This window comes from Brienomyrus brachyistius, chromosome 15 (assembly GCF_023856365.1).
Source record: "Brienomyrus brachyistius isolate T26 chromosome 15, BBRACH_0.4, whole genome shotgun sequence".
Classification (NCBI taxonomy): domain Eukaryota; kingdom Metazoa; phylum Chordata; class Actinopteri; order Osteoglossiformes; family Mormyridae; genus Brienomyrus; species Brienomyrus brachyistius.
Genome location: NC_064547.1, coordinates 19,101,230 through 19,116,889, shown reverse-complemented (window position 1 = coordinate 19,116,889; position 15,660 = coordinate 19,101,230). Strand labels below are relative to the sequence as shown.

Genomic DNA, 15,660 nt, shown 5'->3' with positions numbered 1-15,660 from the left:
TCAGGCCTTCCTGTGGAAGCTGATTGGATGGAGGGGAAAGGGGGAAAATATTGTGGCATGTCAAGATAGTAGTGAGTTGTTTGTGCACATTTTATCTTAAAATAAGACAAATAAATATAATAAAATTAGCACGACTTTCCATGATATAACAGAAACAAATTAGAATTTAAATGTTAAAATTCTGTCGTCGGGTGGTTATGGGTGTTTTAAAGATGTAGAAACTTTACTAGAGACGACTGAAAGTAGAAAGCAAAAAAACGGTCTGTTCTGGTCGAGTTGTTTGGAGAATCTAAACTGAATGGAGCCTATAAATACGGTATTACTTGTCCAATATAAACACAAGTGCGTGTGGGATGATTCCCAGAACGTTTCAGGAACGTTCCCTGAAGGATTCTTTGGCTGTCCTGTGGTTTTTGTTAACTTAAATATAATGTTAGATTTTATTTGCATGTTTTGGTTTATGGGACCATTCTCCTAACGTTTGTAATATGTGAACTTTTGGATAAACATTTACAATGTTCCTTTATGGTTGTGTTAACGTAGCCTCAGGGGCGCAGATGGTGGGGGGACTGGTCCCAGTTACACCGGAACACTTCTCTGTCCTCCTTCACTTTTCTGTTCTTCAGTTCTTCATGTTAGATGTTCCTGATGGGAATCGTCTGATTTACTCAGGAGAGTTTGGTTTAGTATTTGGTTTAGTAACTACTAGTAAATAGCATGGACGAGTTCAGCTGCCTGAATACTTGGGTTATTTATATTACATTTACAATCCAATATAGGAAGATCATTTCAATTCAGAACCACCAGAAGGCAGCAAGAACCAAGGTAAGTCATTTTTGCTGGCAGGAAATGGGATTTGTTGTGGAATACAAAGCAGAAATAATCATTGACTTTTTTATTTGTATTTCTGTCGTAATTTAGAATTGTAGTTGTAAGGTACTCATAGTTGGCATATTATATAATGTATTCATAACCCAGTGTGTTCGGCCCTGAAGTAAATTGTGCCCAAGGGCAAAGCAAAATTAAATAAGTTAGTCACATGACAAAATTAATATTAAAACAGGGGTGTATCTGAAAAACTTGGTCGAGGACAACCTGTAGGGGGCACCATCATTAAAAGTCTTGGTTCCAGGACAGTGCTGAACTGCTGTAAAAAGGCACCGAGTTCATGGGTAAAGTTTTTGTCCTTCTTCTTCTTTTACTTCACATAACTCAGCAGGTTTTTTCAGGCACTTGAACATGCCACCATTTGGTATGGTTCAAAGATCACAGCTGCCTTACAGGGCATCAAGAAAATCTGTTTAATCTCTCACCTTCCCGGTTAAATGAGAGATTTATCAGATTCACATGAATTCGAAAAACCACATCAGTGCTCTCACCTTACCTTTCACTTTCCCTAACAGAATAACGTTTCCCCTGCAAACTAAAGTAATACTGTAACAAGACTGGAGTCTTTCTTAGTTACTTACAAAGATTTTAATGAATTGGTCACACTTTGGGCTGCAGCACTTCTTTGCCTATAAACTTTTTTAACATATTAAGTTAATCTTTAATGATATTGTCATTGCAAAATTAACACCTATGAACTATTAATTTAAAAATCGCTGTGGTCTATTATGTTATATAATCAGCCATATTGTTTGGTAGTGGTTTAATCTCACTCAGCATTATTAAATCATCTGTGAAAACTGGATTAGAGGGTCAGTAGCCTTTAAATGTGGAGCATAACATACAGTCCTGTTGATTGACATGGAGACTAATACAATCAATTATGGAATCAGAGGCCATTAATTATTAAATTTAAGAGAACAGTCAGTTTTAAAGATGGAAAGTGTTTAATTTACTATAATGCATTTTGGAAGAGTGTTTCATCCACAGAAACAGTTCCGTCATTGTCTCCTCTTTTGCGCTATAGGCAGATTATTTCTTTATTTCAATGGAAGAAAATTAGGCCTAAAGAAAATATTCATGTAGTTTTGTACAGGAGTAATTTCAGTGCTTCCTTTCAGTCCATCCAGGAATTCTTTGTGTCTGTTATGTCCGTCTACAGTTCACCTGATTGAGATAATTACTGGCATGAAGATATTTAATTAGTTACGTGTCAGGATCATTGTCGCAGGTGTCTTCTCCCCGTTTGGCCACCAGGTCTCACTGTCCACCCCGTTTGGTGTTACCCTAGTGTGTTTCCCAGCTCCCTGATCTGCTGCATAGCTTAGCAGTGGTCTGCCATCATCCAGCATCCCCTTTTATTGTGGGTTCGTGGCACGCAGAGACCAGTCTCAACCAATTAAACATTCATGCTGCACTCACGTTTTCTTGGTGTATATATTTCAGCTACAGTTCCTTGCTTTGTTCCCTGTTTGTAGTATGTTCAGTTTTCCTTCTTTTAGTTTCCTTTGGCGTTTTAAATCTTCTGTTTCCGTTAATTGATCTCACCTGCTCTTTTGTAGTTTGTAATAGCCCATGCCTGTCCCTTGTTAACCCTCGTTATCTGTGTATACTGTATATATGTACCTTTCCTTACGTTGTTTCCTCAGTTGGTCATTGTGTTTGTACTGTGTGTGCGTGAGTGAATTACTACATTTTTAGTGTTCTGCTCTTTGCTTGGTCTCCTTGTCTTATTGCCCGTGTCTTCTTGGTTGTAATTTTAGTGTTTGTTTACCTTATGGTTAGTTTTTGTTCTTGCCTACTTGTTTTATCACCTTGTGGTCCCTTTGTTTACTGGTTCTCCCTTTGTATTCGCTATTGTTAATAAAACCCCGTCTGAGAGTGGCTACATGGATCGTCCCTCCTTTGTCATGTCCCGCTGTAACAGTTACTTTAATCACTTCGTCTGGCAGGAGTTCATGAAGAGCTTCAGGAATCCACCGTTGCACAACACAACTCTAATTCTCTGGGGGAGCAGCTTTAAGCAGTCACTGGGCAATAAACACTGGGTTAGTGCACGTGAGGAAGCAGACCTGGTGGAGTGAAAGATGTGTGCGTCTCACGCAACGAGAAAAACTTGGAGGTATCCACAAAGAGCTTCATTTGCATGCGTGTGTTTGCAGGAGCATGTTAATGTCTAGCATTTGCTATTGTTTACCCGGAGAAAAATACAGATGTTTACATGCAAACACGTGTTCCTTTGTTGGAATATATCAATCAGGCCCTATGATGACATCCCCTCTGACAGACACCTTTAGTGTGTCATTTGTGAAGGTTGATGAAGTAACGTCTGAATCTTTTCAAAATATAAATTTTTAACTAAATCAAAGGAGATAGCTCATAGTGCGCCTGTATTTTATGCTATTGGAGTAGAGCTGCTTGCTACTGCGAAATGGTTGAGGGCTGTTTTACGAAATCTGGTGTGGCACTTTCTTCATTTGCTTCCCTCCCCTCGCTATAATTGACCATATTCGTTGAATAAAGCTTTATCCAGCTACAAAATGTAATGGTCATTTATATTAATCCACATTAGTCACTGGTATTTTATCATGACACTCCGTTAAGGGTTACATTGATATTAAATGGAAAAACTCTGAGTGCTTTCTAACAGTATACTGATATCTAATTTACACTTTATATCAAAACTGATTCTGATGACAATGCATGGTCTGTGCAGTTCATAGATCAACCATTACAACTCACTAGTGTAAAAACAAAAGTAACATTAATGACTATTGGAATCCCTGTCCTTTAATAGAAGGTGTGCCGGGTAAATATGTTTGAATCAGGGCTTCAAAGGCTATGTGTTCATGCAAAAGAATATTTTTATTTTATTAGTTTTGTTTGCCCGTATCATGGTGTGGGATTTGCACTTGGAAAAAAAAGCACTACTGGAAAAACAGCCAGCAAACGCCATACATATTTGGATGGAGTTTCAATCATAATCATATTGCAAAGCATGTGTTATCTGTAGATAACAATGCACTGGTAGTTGTGATATTAATTAAGAATGAGACTTTCTTTGAATTGTAAACAGAAGGGCAATAAGCACATTTTATAGCTGTCCATGCCTCTGAAGTCTGGATAATAAGATGGATGTCTGGGATGACTATTAACCAGCTGCCTGTTTTGTTGAAGTTTCGAAAGACTGCTACTTAGACCGTTTAAACATGGTTTGTATTCAAAGTACGAGGAGTATGCTGCCTAACACTGAAAACTGGTTGTTACTCGTTGGTGTACAATCGTAGTCAGAGGTCTTCACATGTATTAAGAAAGGTTCTTACTTCTTGGTAACCTTGGTGTTATTGTATATATATATTAAACTCGAAGTGTCCCATATAGCTGCGTGGCATTTACAAAGGGGGAAGGTGTGTGACTGTTTGAAGGGAGACCTGCTTGGCGCGGTTGTGCATGCGCACAAACTTGAGCTAATTAAGTTTCTAGGGACAATGAAGTGTCAGAATCCAGTTTCGGCACGTGCAATGCAAATTCTTTCGCAGAGGGGTTCCTCATTTTTCTGCAAAATCGTTTATCACTGGCTCCTGCAGCCAGCACTCTTCGCTTGGCCTGAGAACATTTCTTCCTGGCATTCTCTTGTCTCGCAGGGCATCCATTTTTACAAGTCACAAGGTACCAACTTTTGGCTTTTATTCCCAAAGCGATCTTTGGATGTGTTAGAGCCGGTTTGTGCTGGTGTCATCTATTTGCAATGTCTGTCTTCCTCATCATAACTGCAGCACGCAAAAACTCGATCCTGGCAAGATGACTACGTTGTTAACTTAAAAGTCTCAAGTTCTTTTGAGACTTGGACTATGAGCATGGCACAGCCGGGTATTCACTGAGGACCAATGCCTCACTACGGCTATAACACGTTATAACGCTAAGAGCAGACGCACGGCTGAGAAAGGTCCACCTCAAGGGTTATCCAAAATATTTGAGATTCTAAATTCACATCAGAAGACACCGGAACGTGGTAAATCGGCTGTAACAAATATCCATTTAAATGACAGTTATGGTAATGATTACCGAAAAATCATTAGCAGCCCGATATTTTCATTTGGAGAAGTTGAAGACCACGTTTGATTTTTTTTGAAAATATATTAATGTCCGGCTAAATATTTTGAAAGAAAATAGCTTAAACGTAGAATGGTAATTCCATCCATCCATTTTCCAAACCGCTTCCATCCATCCATCCATTTTCCAAAACCGCTTATCAAATGGTAATTCGCCATAACAAAAACTAGTAGGTGAATTACCCTGTACGATTTTGACGTTTGTGTTTATAGATGTATATTAATAAGGCTAACAGTTAGCCTCCGAGCGTTTTATTACAATAATTATCCGTTTATCATCCACTTGCGCCTTTTGTGTACGCGGATTGCTTAGGTGAGCACGCATACCCCTCTGCGTACGCCGTTTGTGTAGGTGAGCACGCACATCTCTCTGCGTGCGCCGTTGGCGTAGGTGAGCACGCACACAACTCTGCGTGCGCCGTTGGCGTAGGTGAGCACGCACACAACTCTGCGTGCGCCGTTGGCGTAGGTGAGCACGCACATAAGTCTGCGTGCGCCGTTTGCGTAGGGTCGTCGTTTTGCTTCCCGGTCAGCCGGAGAGAGAAGAGCGGCGAAGGTGGTGGACGACAGCGCAGCGCTCACCATGGCTGGAGCCGTCCAGTGACTCCAGAGCATCTCGGATACCTCCGCAGTCAAGGTTAAACCGAACGGGCTCCACTAGCACGCATTAGGGCAGTTACTGTCTGGATTAGGTGGTACTTTTTGGACGTGGTGTTGGTTACCTTCGGGACCGGTATCGGCGGTGGCTGTCGGTTCGTCCGTCCGTCGGGTGTCACCGGTGGCCCTAGTACCGGGGACCGCGGTGACTGCGGCTCGTTTTTTCGGCTGTATGGGGGTTTTCGCAGAATGATCCGCCCTTTTCGTGTTTGGTGGTGTGAAGCGATGACGTTTCTGCCGTATTTCTACCGATGCCGTGTGGCGGGATGCCAGTCAGCATGAGCCCGATTCGGAGGGGACCCAGGACCCGCCTGGCTGTCAGCCCCTTTTTCTAGGGGTCACTTTCCTATGAGATATGTAATATTTTTGCCTGCGGTTTCAGTTTAATTTTAGTAAACTGTGCCGGCGAGGTGTGGCTCATCTGTACATTGTGGGAAAGCCGCTTGTTTTTCATCCCCTGTCATTTAGAAAACTAAAACGGATCTTTATTTTTTTTTTTATCATTAAAATGGCAATTAGGTGCCACACGTTAATATTCAATCGCAAAATTCGATTAATAGTTTATCGCGAATCGTTAAACGATTAGGTGGATTTTTTTTAATCGTTTTAATCGTTGTGGCCAAAACACTTTTTTTTTAAGGAATCCGTGTAAGTTGTACTATAACAACAGTGTTTGTTTGAGAAATGTACTAGGCGAATCTTTTTCGGAACAGCTTTGCATGCTGGTGCATCTGTCATCCATGGTACTGCATGTTTTACTTAAACCAGAAATTCTGTGTATCAGTGCTTTTATAGGAACGTCACTCTCACACTGAGCTCCCAGACTCCGGATTTGGGTCAGTCGCCAAGGTAGGTTGTCTGGATCAGGCTTCCGTGACACACTCTGGCCCTCTGATGTGGATACATTTTTTGAAATCCTAGCAACCCCCCCCCCCAAAAAAAGAAAAAAAAAATCGTTCCCTGTAGTTCTTGCTTGTCAGCAGATACTGACTGCTGACATTACTGCTGTTCCTGGAGCAAGAAACCATGCCTAGTTCCTTCTGCTTTCATTAGGCTTATTTATATGCTTGAACTGCGGGCCCAGGTTTGGAAAACCATGCAATTCCTATTAGATATAATTATCTGGTCAGTATGTGTGTGTGTGTGTGTGTGTGTGTGTGTGTGTGTGTGTGTGCCATATATGGGGGCATATACATGTGGATCTGAGCACATACTGCTTGTCAGAAACATGGAGAGGTCCATAGAGCATCAGTCGTTCTGGAAGGACACCACTTGTAGACCTGTCATCTTCCTTTACGCAAACCCCGTACTACCCTATGGGGGAATGTCCTGTCTTCACCTGCTGGGGTAGAATATAACACCAGGCCTTGCTGCTGAATTTCCCTACCTCTAACCCCCTTTTTTCTCAGGTATCACTCTTTCGCCATTAATTCTCGCAGCTGCTTTCTGTCCTTTTATTCTTCTCTCGTACTGTTTTAGCAGTCGGCACTCCTGGTTTGTTACTGCGTTTGAGTAAGTTAAAGTGTACTACGCAGTTATCGTTGGCTTTCAGTTTAAAAGCCCAGCTCGCCTGTTTATAAAACATCTGACTCCAATGGTTCAGGAAACATGTGGGCTGGGATTTAATTTAGCCCTAATGACCACAAATCAACAGCAATGGACTTGCTTTATATTGTGTGGCAAACCTACTGTGGATGCTTTACAAACATATATTTGTTTATAAGATGTGTAGAATGGTTTGGATGTCTGTAAAGCAACATAATGATAAATAATTATTTATTGTTTAAAGCTTTACTCGGAATATTGAATGATTGTACCACAAGTGGACTGGACTTTCTCTTTCTCTTTGTGTGTATCTCTCTCTCTTTCTCTCTGCCCTGTCATTGTCTCAGATAGACTTCTGTCTCAAGTCCCTCTCATTCTCCTGTTTTACTGGAAAATTCAGAGCCGCTCCTGGCCAGGAAACAGGCCGTTTCCCACCCGGGCTCCCAGGAGGAGAGAGACGCAGCCACAGTTCAGAGCAGTAGATACCATGGTATTAGTCACTCAGATTTTGTTTGGGGGGGGGGTCTCAGGGGGAGTGCACAGGGGGCAGGGCTATAGGAGGGTGTGGGACAGAGGGTAGGGGGTGTCAGGTGTGAGTTGAGAGGGCAGGAGAAGCATCCGGAACATGTAGGCCTCAGATGCCCACGAGAGAAGTGGGGCAGAGCTGAATGGTCCAGCATGAGACATTGTTATTGTTAACCAAGTGTGTTTTTTCGCTCCATATGAAGTCAGGGTCTGCCCCCGCCTGCAGGGGAACCTGAAAGTGGGTCAGGGCTTCACCTAGTGTGATGGCCGCCGTGTTGTTATGGCGGCCAGATTGGCTGAGAATGACCCAACTTTGCCATTGCTGACCTTCCTGTGTTGTGGTGATGACTGTTAGTAGCAGGGGATAATGCAGTCACTGCCCTGAGTTAATGATGTTAAACTGACTCTTTCCTGTGTGTCTTTTGGCATTTTTCAGTACTGGTCTTGGTTGGACTTGATCGAGTAAACGATTCCTTGAAGGGTTTCTGTTCAGGCCACCAGTAAATGTTCAGTAAATTACTCTGCACTTTTTCAGTGTGCCAATTGGTAAATGATTCAGTTTGTGTAATTAATGCAAAGTGATACTCTCTTACATTGGGTCTTATGTACGGCCTTTAGCCTATGTGCCCTTTTTAAATATTTACATGCTGCTCCTTCAGTGGTTTGTCAGAAGCCCTTAGCCTCCTATCTCACGTGTTTGTGTCGCATTTTCTGATACTTTGAATGGCATTTCTGTTTTATGATGTCTTGGTTGGACCGTAGATGTACAGAGAAAGTCATGTAATTGGGGCCTGACGGTGTGGTCAAGTTAATCCATGTTGGCAGGAAACTAGTCTCCTCTTCTGTCTAGTTGATTTCACTTTAATTTCCCATAGCAGTGTAAGTGTCGTGTGTGTCTGCTTTACTCCGCTTCAGTCTTCCTTTGTCTGTTCTTTTTCAGTCAGCCTCCTTTTTTTCCGTTGTGCTTATCGTAACGTTGATCTTTTTGTTGGCACTGAAGCCTGGCATGTGTCCTGTGCTCCGCTTGAGGGCCAGTCGGGGACAATCTGGGTCAGTACGAAAAAGGCCACTGCAAGTGTCACGGTTAAAGTCCTAGGATGGGCTCTGCCGTTCTGCCCTTTAGCAAGGTGCTTTACCTCAACTGTAACTTGTTTTGCAGCTATTAAGCACCAATTCTGTTTCAAGTGCTGCATAATATAGCAGGAGTGTTTGCTGGGATGTGGGTATGTTTTATGGAGTGTTTTCCTGCAACACCCTCCTATTTTCCACCCCTAGAGGGAGCCTGAGAGAGAGGAGCAGACTGAAGAAAACATGCCTCCCAAATTCAAGCGGCACCTCAACGACGATGAAGTCACGGGCTCCGTGCGCAGTGAGAGGGTGAGCCGGTGTGGAACGTGTTTCGGGGGGGGCGGGGGAGGGTGTTATTCAGATGCAGTTTGGCACGTCGTTACTCATCCAAGCTTAAGACACGTGTGAAGGTGGGTGTTTTTGCATGTGCTAGTGCAAAGGGTCTGGCCCCTCCCCGGTGTAACTGCCCTGTGCTGTGGCCCCTCCCCGGTGTAACTGCCCTGCGCTGTGGCCCCCTCCCCGGTGTAACTGCCCTGCGCTGTGGCCCCTCCCCGGTGTAACTGCCCCACGCTGTGGCCCTCATTTTTCTCCGCTAATGGCTGTCAATCTTTGTTCTTCGTACCACACCAGTGATCAGTGCTGTCGTGTGTTAATGGAAAGGGGAAGGACCAGAGTGCTTGTGTAACCAGCACGTGATCATCTGGCCCCCCCTGCACTCCCCCCAATAATAGCAACCAGGTCGCCCCTGGCCTGAGGAAAGCCTCACAATGACATCCTCTCGTGTGTGTTTTTTTTTGGATAATGTTTTTTAAGCCAACTTATTCATACTGCGCACACACCATAAAGTAAATCACAGCCTTGATTAGAAGAGAACATTCTCATTATGACTGCAGTGTGACGTCATGCTGGCCTGTTTTTTGTTTTCACTACTTCTCTGATTAGGACGGTGCTGTGTAACTTAATTTGTGGTGGTTCTCCAAAGCTGCATAGAGAATAGACTGAGTTTGACTCTCATGTGCGTCGCGTGTTGTCGTAAGTTCACATATCACCGATTAGGACGCCTGAAAATGGTTGCTAAGCTATTAGTGCAGCAAGATCTTACTGCTGTGCCCAGTGTTACAAGTAAGTCAATGTGAAGTTCTCTGCAGTTGTAGTGATCATGAAGGTAATCAGAGTTAATGTTGCATGCCGTTTTTTCTTCATGTTCTAATTGGGTGTTTGACGTTGGATCTGAATCAGGACGACGTGACCTGCAGCGTCCTAAGGAATCTGCAGAGGGCAGTTATTTGGTCTGACTGATTTCCAAGCGGCTGCCTTTTAAGGCAGAGATGTCACATTTGTAGAGTATCTAATGGTCGCTTTTTGAATTCACAGTCCACTTAGCGGAGCCTTTTATATATAGTGTTTGTTGTTCTTGTGCAAACGATTTCTCACCCGAGTAGCTTTAGCAATAATAAAATAACAAGCATCACATCCAAAACGATTATTTTTTAATAACGATTCACTTATTTTTGCAGAGGAACCTACTTGAGGAAGACTCCGATGAAGAGGAGGACTTTTTCCTGTGAGTCTCGCTTGGCTTGTCCTCATGTGCACTGTCACCCGTGAATTTGCTAACATTTGGATTATTTGGGCCTTATGGGTCTCGGACCCAGCTGGACACCAGTAAACTGTTTATCCAGTGTCCTTTAGCCACAAAAATTCTCCCTTTCATGTTCCTAAGATAGGTAGTTTTTTTCTGCTCCTGCAGTAAACACCACTGGTGTAATGGACTTGGCTATATTAATGTTTGCTCCATTAAAAATGGTTTTAAACATGAACGACTTTTGAAGATGAATCTTTGCTCATTTGCACAAAATAATTCTTGACAAATCTGATTAAATGTATGTACTCAGAGTAATTCCAATAATTATAGTGTTTAAAGAAAGTACTTTAATTTCTTGTTTTGAAATGGAATCCTGGAACGGCTGCTTCAGAATTTTGCGTATCATCGTGCTGGTGTCAGAAGCTCATGTTAAAGTGTTTTTTTATGGTTTAAAGCAGTCACTTGCAACCTCTTTACTTACAGGAGAGGGCCAACAGGACCCAAATTTGGACCAAAAAATGACAAAATTAGGCAGTAAGTGCTCCTCACCTGTGTGTGTGTGAGTGTGTGTGAGAGAGAGCCGCCACCTAGCGCCCTCCTGCTCGAGCCCTGCTCTCACCTGTACCAAGTATAAGAGTATACAAAAAAGAATGTTTGTCTTTGGGGGGGGGGGGGGGGTCAGTAGGCATTGTTACCCTCCCCACAGCAGCGGCAGTTTGACATTTTCTCACTTCCAAACGAGCGAACTCTGCACCACAAAAATGATCCGAAAAAATAAACCGAGGATGACAAACGGTCTGACCTCCTCCTAACCTCTCCAGCGCAGATGAATGCCAGCTGATCATCTTGGACATTTGTTTCTCTTAATGTAAATATTTAATTGGCTTTTATTTACAGAGTCGTATCAGTCAGGATCCGACGAAAAATCTGAAAAGATGTGATGCTTGTTATTGTTGCGGAGTTACAAAAGCGTGCACATTCGGGGGGGGTACTGTGCTGCTTTTTTTCTGTGGCCGGCTGCCGGTAAAAGAGGCCAAATGCTTTTTCCAGACCTGTCTGTCAGCCCCCACCCCCTCGTCACCTGGGTTTATAGAGCAGCGGGAACAGAGTGTGTCGCTCAGGGCTGGCAGCGAGCAGCGGCGTGTGTTAGTGCAGTCACAAGAATTTGAAAAATAAGTATAACAACATGACATTCAATAGTATCATGCAGAAAACTGGGTGATAAAAGTAGCAGGTTGAAGCTGTGCAAGGAAAAAGACATTTGAGAATGAAATAAATAAAACCCTATTCATACAGTATCTGTATATGTCAATATCTCATGGAGATCTAAACTGTGTCAGTTAGTTTGGCTGCCTTTGGGAAGAAATCTTTCTGGTGATGTGAGGTGCTTGATGGACCCGTCTTCTGATTTTTTGTCCCTCTCGATCAGAGTCCAGAACCAAGTGGACGAGGTGATCGACGTCATGCAGGAGAACATCTCCAAAGTCATCGAGAGGGGCGAGCGTTTGGACGACCTGCAGGACAAGTCGGGTAAGGCCTGGCGCGCGGGAATCCTCCTGGGGGAGGGAGGGGAGGCAGAAGGACAATGTCTCCTTTTCACAAGGACAAGGCGTTACTCTGGTGACACCACCGGAAGGACTAGACCGGACGTGAACTGTTATGAGGGCCTTGGTCAACTTTGCTGTCCCCGGGGGCCTGATGTTGGTGTGGCTTAAGGAATAAAAACCGACTGTTCTTACACTGCCCTGCTGACCGCCCTCTGTTTCTGGGCCCTGCAGGAAAGGGCCGACAGTACAAGGTGTACCAAGGACCTTTGCTGATTTATATTCTGATCAGGCACGCAGACGGGCACCTCGTAGCCCGCCCCGAGCTCCTCTGGCAGGCGTGTCCGGCCTGTTCCTTTTTTTATTGGTTGTTGCGTAACACTGAAGTGTGTGTGTGTGTGCGCGCGCTAATGGGCGCTAATGGGCAGCTTCTGGAACGCGCAGCCTGGCTCTTAGCGCTCTCCTGTGCTGGAAGGTTCCAGGCTACGTCGAGCACCGCATCGAGGAGCGGCCTGGTGTTGAACAAAGCAGTTTAAAACGTGCCAAACGGAGAGTGACATTCTCCGAACTACCCTCGGTGCCCCCTCTTCCCAGGTGGCAGGTCCTGCTATATTCTGGCCTGTGGTCCAGCTGGCTTTCAGTGACACTATTACACGGCTTAGATAAGCTGACCTTCCAGGGCCGGAACCCAGGAGAAAATGTCTGCTCGTTTGATGCCCCAAGTCTTCCATCCAAAGGTGCACTCGGATGGACGCCAAAGTCATGTCACCTTGTTGCGTCTTTAACCCCGGCCTGACCAATCACTGCGTCTCCATCCCTCCGCCCCCCCCATCTGTTCGTGTCCCTCTGCCTACAGAGAGCCTGTCTGATAACGCCTCCGCCTTCAGCAGCCGAGCCAAACAGCTTCACCGCAGGATGTGGTGGAGAGACACCAAGGTGAGGTGCCCCACATCTCCACAGGCTTCAACCTCTAACCCCAACCTTCTCACATGGCTTTCATGCATATTGGTGCCTTTGTCTCCCCCTGCAGATGAAAGCCATCATCGCACTGGTGATCGTCGTTCTCCTGCTCATCATCATCAGTGAGTATCCCAGTGGACCAGACACCCGCGTTACCGTGACAGCACATACCTTACAGTGTCATTTCAAGTCCGTCAGCTGGTATAAAGCTTTACCGCTAACAAATGTTTCCTTTTTCCCCTCTCCCTCTCTAGTTCCTATCATCCTTCGGTACCACTAGCTTGTGGCGGAGAGGCCGGGCCGCACGGGAGACTCGACGCACCCCCTCACATCCTGACATACCAGCTCCCGTGCTCGCTCCCCCGCCACCTCTAGGGGGCGCTCTCACTCTCCGCAGACGAGCGCCGCGTCTGATTCTGGGGGCAGGGTTACACTGAGCTGCTCTGAGAGAGTTCGGCTTTTTGTTGCCGCTGCATTTGCGGCGGTACCGGACAAAACACGCACACACACGCACACACACACACACACACACACACACACGCACACACACACTTGCATAAGCAGGCTGAAATGACACTTGCCTGTCACACCGAAGGCCCCCACTGACTGCAGCCGGTTGAGCTGCAGTCGATGACCCACCCCTTACAGATCCCACCATATCGGCAGACCATACAGTACCCCTTTCCCCCCCAACATTGCACAGTCTCCAGGATCCGTGAGACATGTATAGAGAGCTAGTTACCCCACCCGCCCAGCTGTGTGTCGCCCCATAGGAACCCTGAGTGTCTAAGGTATTTGCTAAATGTGTGCAGCGCTATGTTAGAGTAGCTGTCCCTTCCCCTCCTGCTCAGTGTTTGCTGTTTCTAGTAGTGACGAGCCCCTCAGTGGTTGGATGTGACACCCTCTGTACCGGGACCATTTAGGGATTCGTGGTCATTCAGGACATCTGTGAATCGAAGGTCCATCGCCCTCCGGGGTGTGGTGACCATCTTGTTTTACTTTTCTTGTTCTACTACTTATTTATCAACCTTACAATGATGAGGTTATGTTGGATTTTAACACATTGCTGCTGTTTTCTGGGAAGCAGGGTTGTGTGTGTTTGTTTGTTTGCGTGTGTGTGTGTTCGGGTGAATATCACTGTTCGCAGTCACTGCCGTTTCCCTGTGATAGGGGAGCATGTTGCATGTGGCGCTCTCCGCCTCAGGGGGGAGCCAGAGAGGCACGTGCCTCGCTCACCTGGCCACTGGCACTGACCGGAGGTATCCTGAAGTGAATGGGTATAACTGGAAATGAGTCTAAAAGTTTCTTTTTGTATGTTAATTTTTTTTTTCATTTAAAATATGAATTGCTTATAAATGTGTTCAGAAATGCCATTTCATTATCAATATGTGACCTGATTTATGTTTCTTTGGAATAAAGTGGTTTTAATGGGATGCTGTGGTTCTTTGTGGGGGTGTGTTTTTCGGGATGTGTAGATAGTGAGAAAGGGACAGTGGGCAGTCCATGTGCCGGCCGTGTGTTTGGGGCTCCTGGATTGTGCCATCTTGGGATGCAAATGGGGGCAGGCTGGTTTTCATCTGAAGACGGTGACCAATCCCTACATCTTATTAGTGATGTAAGAGAAGGATGCCCTGAATGTCCTGCAAGCTGTGAGTTCCAGTCCCACCTTCGACCCTGCTCTAATATGGTGCCTAAAATGAACAGCTCCTCTGAAATATCCAGCTGTATAAACTGGTTGAAGATAACCCCCCCTCCTCCATATTATTGATTTTGGGGACAGGACCCTATATTGTATGAAGCACTGTGAGAATGAGATGATACACCGCTGAGGTTACATTGCACAAGCGGCCTGGCTGTATTGTGCCTCCTGCTGAGACTAATGCATTCTGGGTAAATGACTGGCGTTTCCCAGCAGGGCATGCTCCGTTAAATTCCAAATGGGGGCGCTGGTGCCATCTGGCTGTTTCCCGTTATGTGAACTGCAAACCTCTGGATTAGGAATGGGAATAATCTGCCCTGAGACTATGCCTTTTCCGTGCAGGGCTCAGCTTTTAAGCCTCACGGCGTCTTAGACCTGTATACCAGGTGATGGAGCTGTGTTAACTATTAGCCCCTGTCACAATGGCCGAGAAACACAGATGTATACAGCAACCAGACGAGCTTGAAACGGTTGAGTACATGCCAGTTAACACATAGACAACTGGATCTGTTTTGCCAAATGTTAAAGAGTAACCGGAATCTCAAATCTTTGTTGGGCGCCTCCCAGCCGGTAAGTTGTCTGGAATTCCGACTGGAGAAATCAGGAGTTGAAACAGGGAGAGCACTCATTCTGGGCATGTGGGAGTCCAGTGTCGGGTCCACTTCCAGTAAGCGGTTTGTCACTTGGGCCTGTACCCCAACAGCTGGACTCCTAGGCTCCGTTTCTAGGTAAATCCTGGCGGGGGCTGCTTCTGGCCCGTAGCCCACGCAATGGAGGGGAGGGCAGCTCTTTGTTTATACCAGCGCGGGGAATAATGGACCCGGGTGTGTCGTGACTGGCTGAGGCTGCAGGAATCAGGCTCTGGAACTGCGCCAGAGATTGTGGAGAGGAGCAGAAGATTAGAAGAGATGGATGGGAAGAGAGGAGGAAATGCCAGGGGAAGGACGAGAAGCCGGCGGGTTCATCGCATCACTGCGATTGGGGACGGGGTTGGGTTTTTTATGACTTCTGGAACAGGCATCATCACCCATGGCCCCCATGTTCCAGGTTGAGCATTATAGCCTTTCAAGTGTTAAA

The 15,660-nt window shown here is 45.3% G+C and overlaps 1 protein-coding gene across 5 annotated transcripts; it reads left to right on the top strand.

Annotated features, from left to right (window-relative positions):
- Window positions 1–630: 630 nt before the first annotated feature.
- Window positions 631–14,317, top strand: vamp4 (vesicle-associated membrane protein 4). 5 transcript variants are annotated; one of them, XM_048977247.1, is made up of 10 exons: window positions 5,500–5,637; window positions 6,442–6,506; window positions 7,603–7,692; window positions 9,003–9,104; window positions 10,313–10,359; window positions 10,864–10,914; window positions 11,810–11,910; window positions 12,781–12,860; window positions 12,955–13,006; window positions 13,139–14,317. In XM_048977247.1, exons 3-10 carry the CDS (start codon window positions 7,690–7,692, stop codon window positions 13,162–13,164), a joined length of 462 nt encoding a protein of 153 aa, XP_048833204.1. In that variant the 5' UTR covers window positions 5,500–5,637; window positions 6,442–6,506; window positions 7,603–7,689; the 3' UTR covers window positions 13,165–14,317. The 5 variants fall into 5 exon arrangements, with proteins under 5 accessions (XP_048833202.1, XP_048833204.1, XP_048833205.1 ...); XM_048977248.1 differs by having other exon boundaries at window positions 7,554–7,692; XM_048977246.1 differs by having other exon boundaries at window positions 7,550–7,692.
- Window positions 14,318–15,660: the final 1,343 nt, after the last annotated feature.

What these genes read in the sequence shown, in the direction of transcription:
- vamp4 (XM_048977245.1), top strand. Translation starts at nt 718, where the DNA reads ATGGACGAGTTCAGCTGCCTGAATACTTGGGTTATTTATATTACATTT. An exon ending in AAAAATGACAAAATTAGGCA is followed by an intron (nt 10,915 to 11,809) that starts GTAAGTGCTCCT and finishes CCTCTCGATCAG; the next exon opens with AGTCCAGAACCAAGTGGACG. An exon ending in TCTCCTGCTCATCATCATCA is followed by an intron (nt 13,007 to 13,138) that starts GTGAGTATCCCA and finishes CTCCCTCTCTAG; the next exon opens with TTCCTATCATCCTTCGGTAC.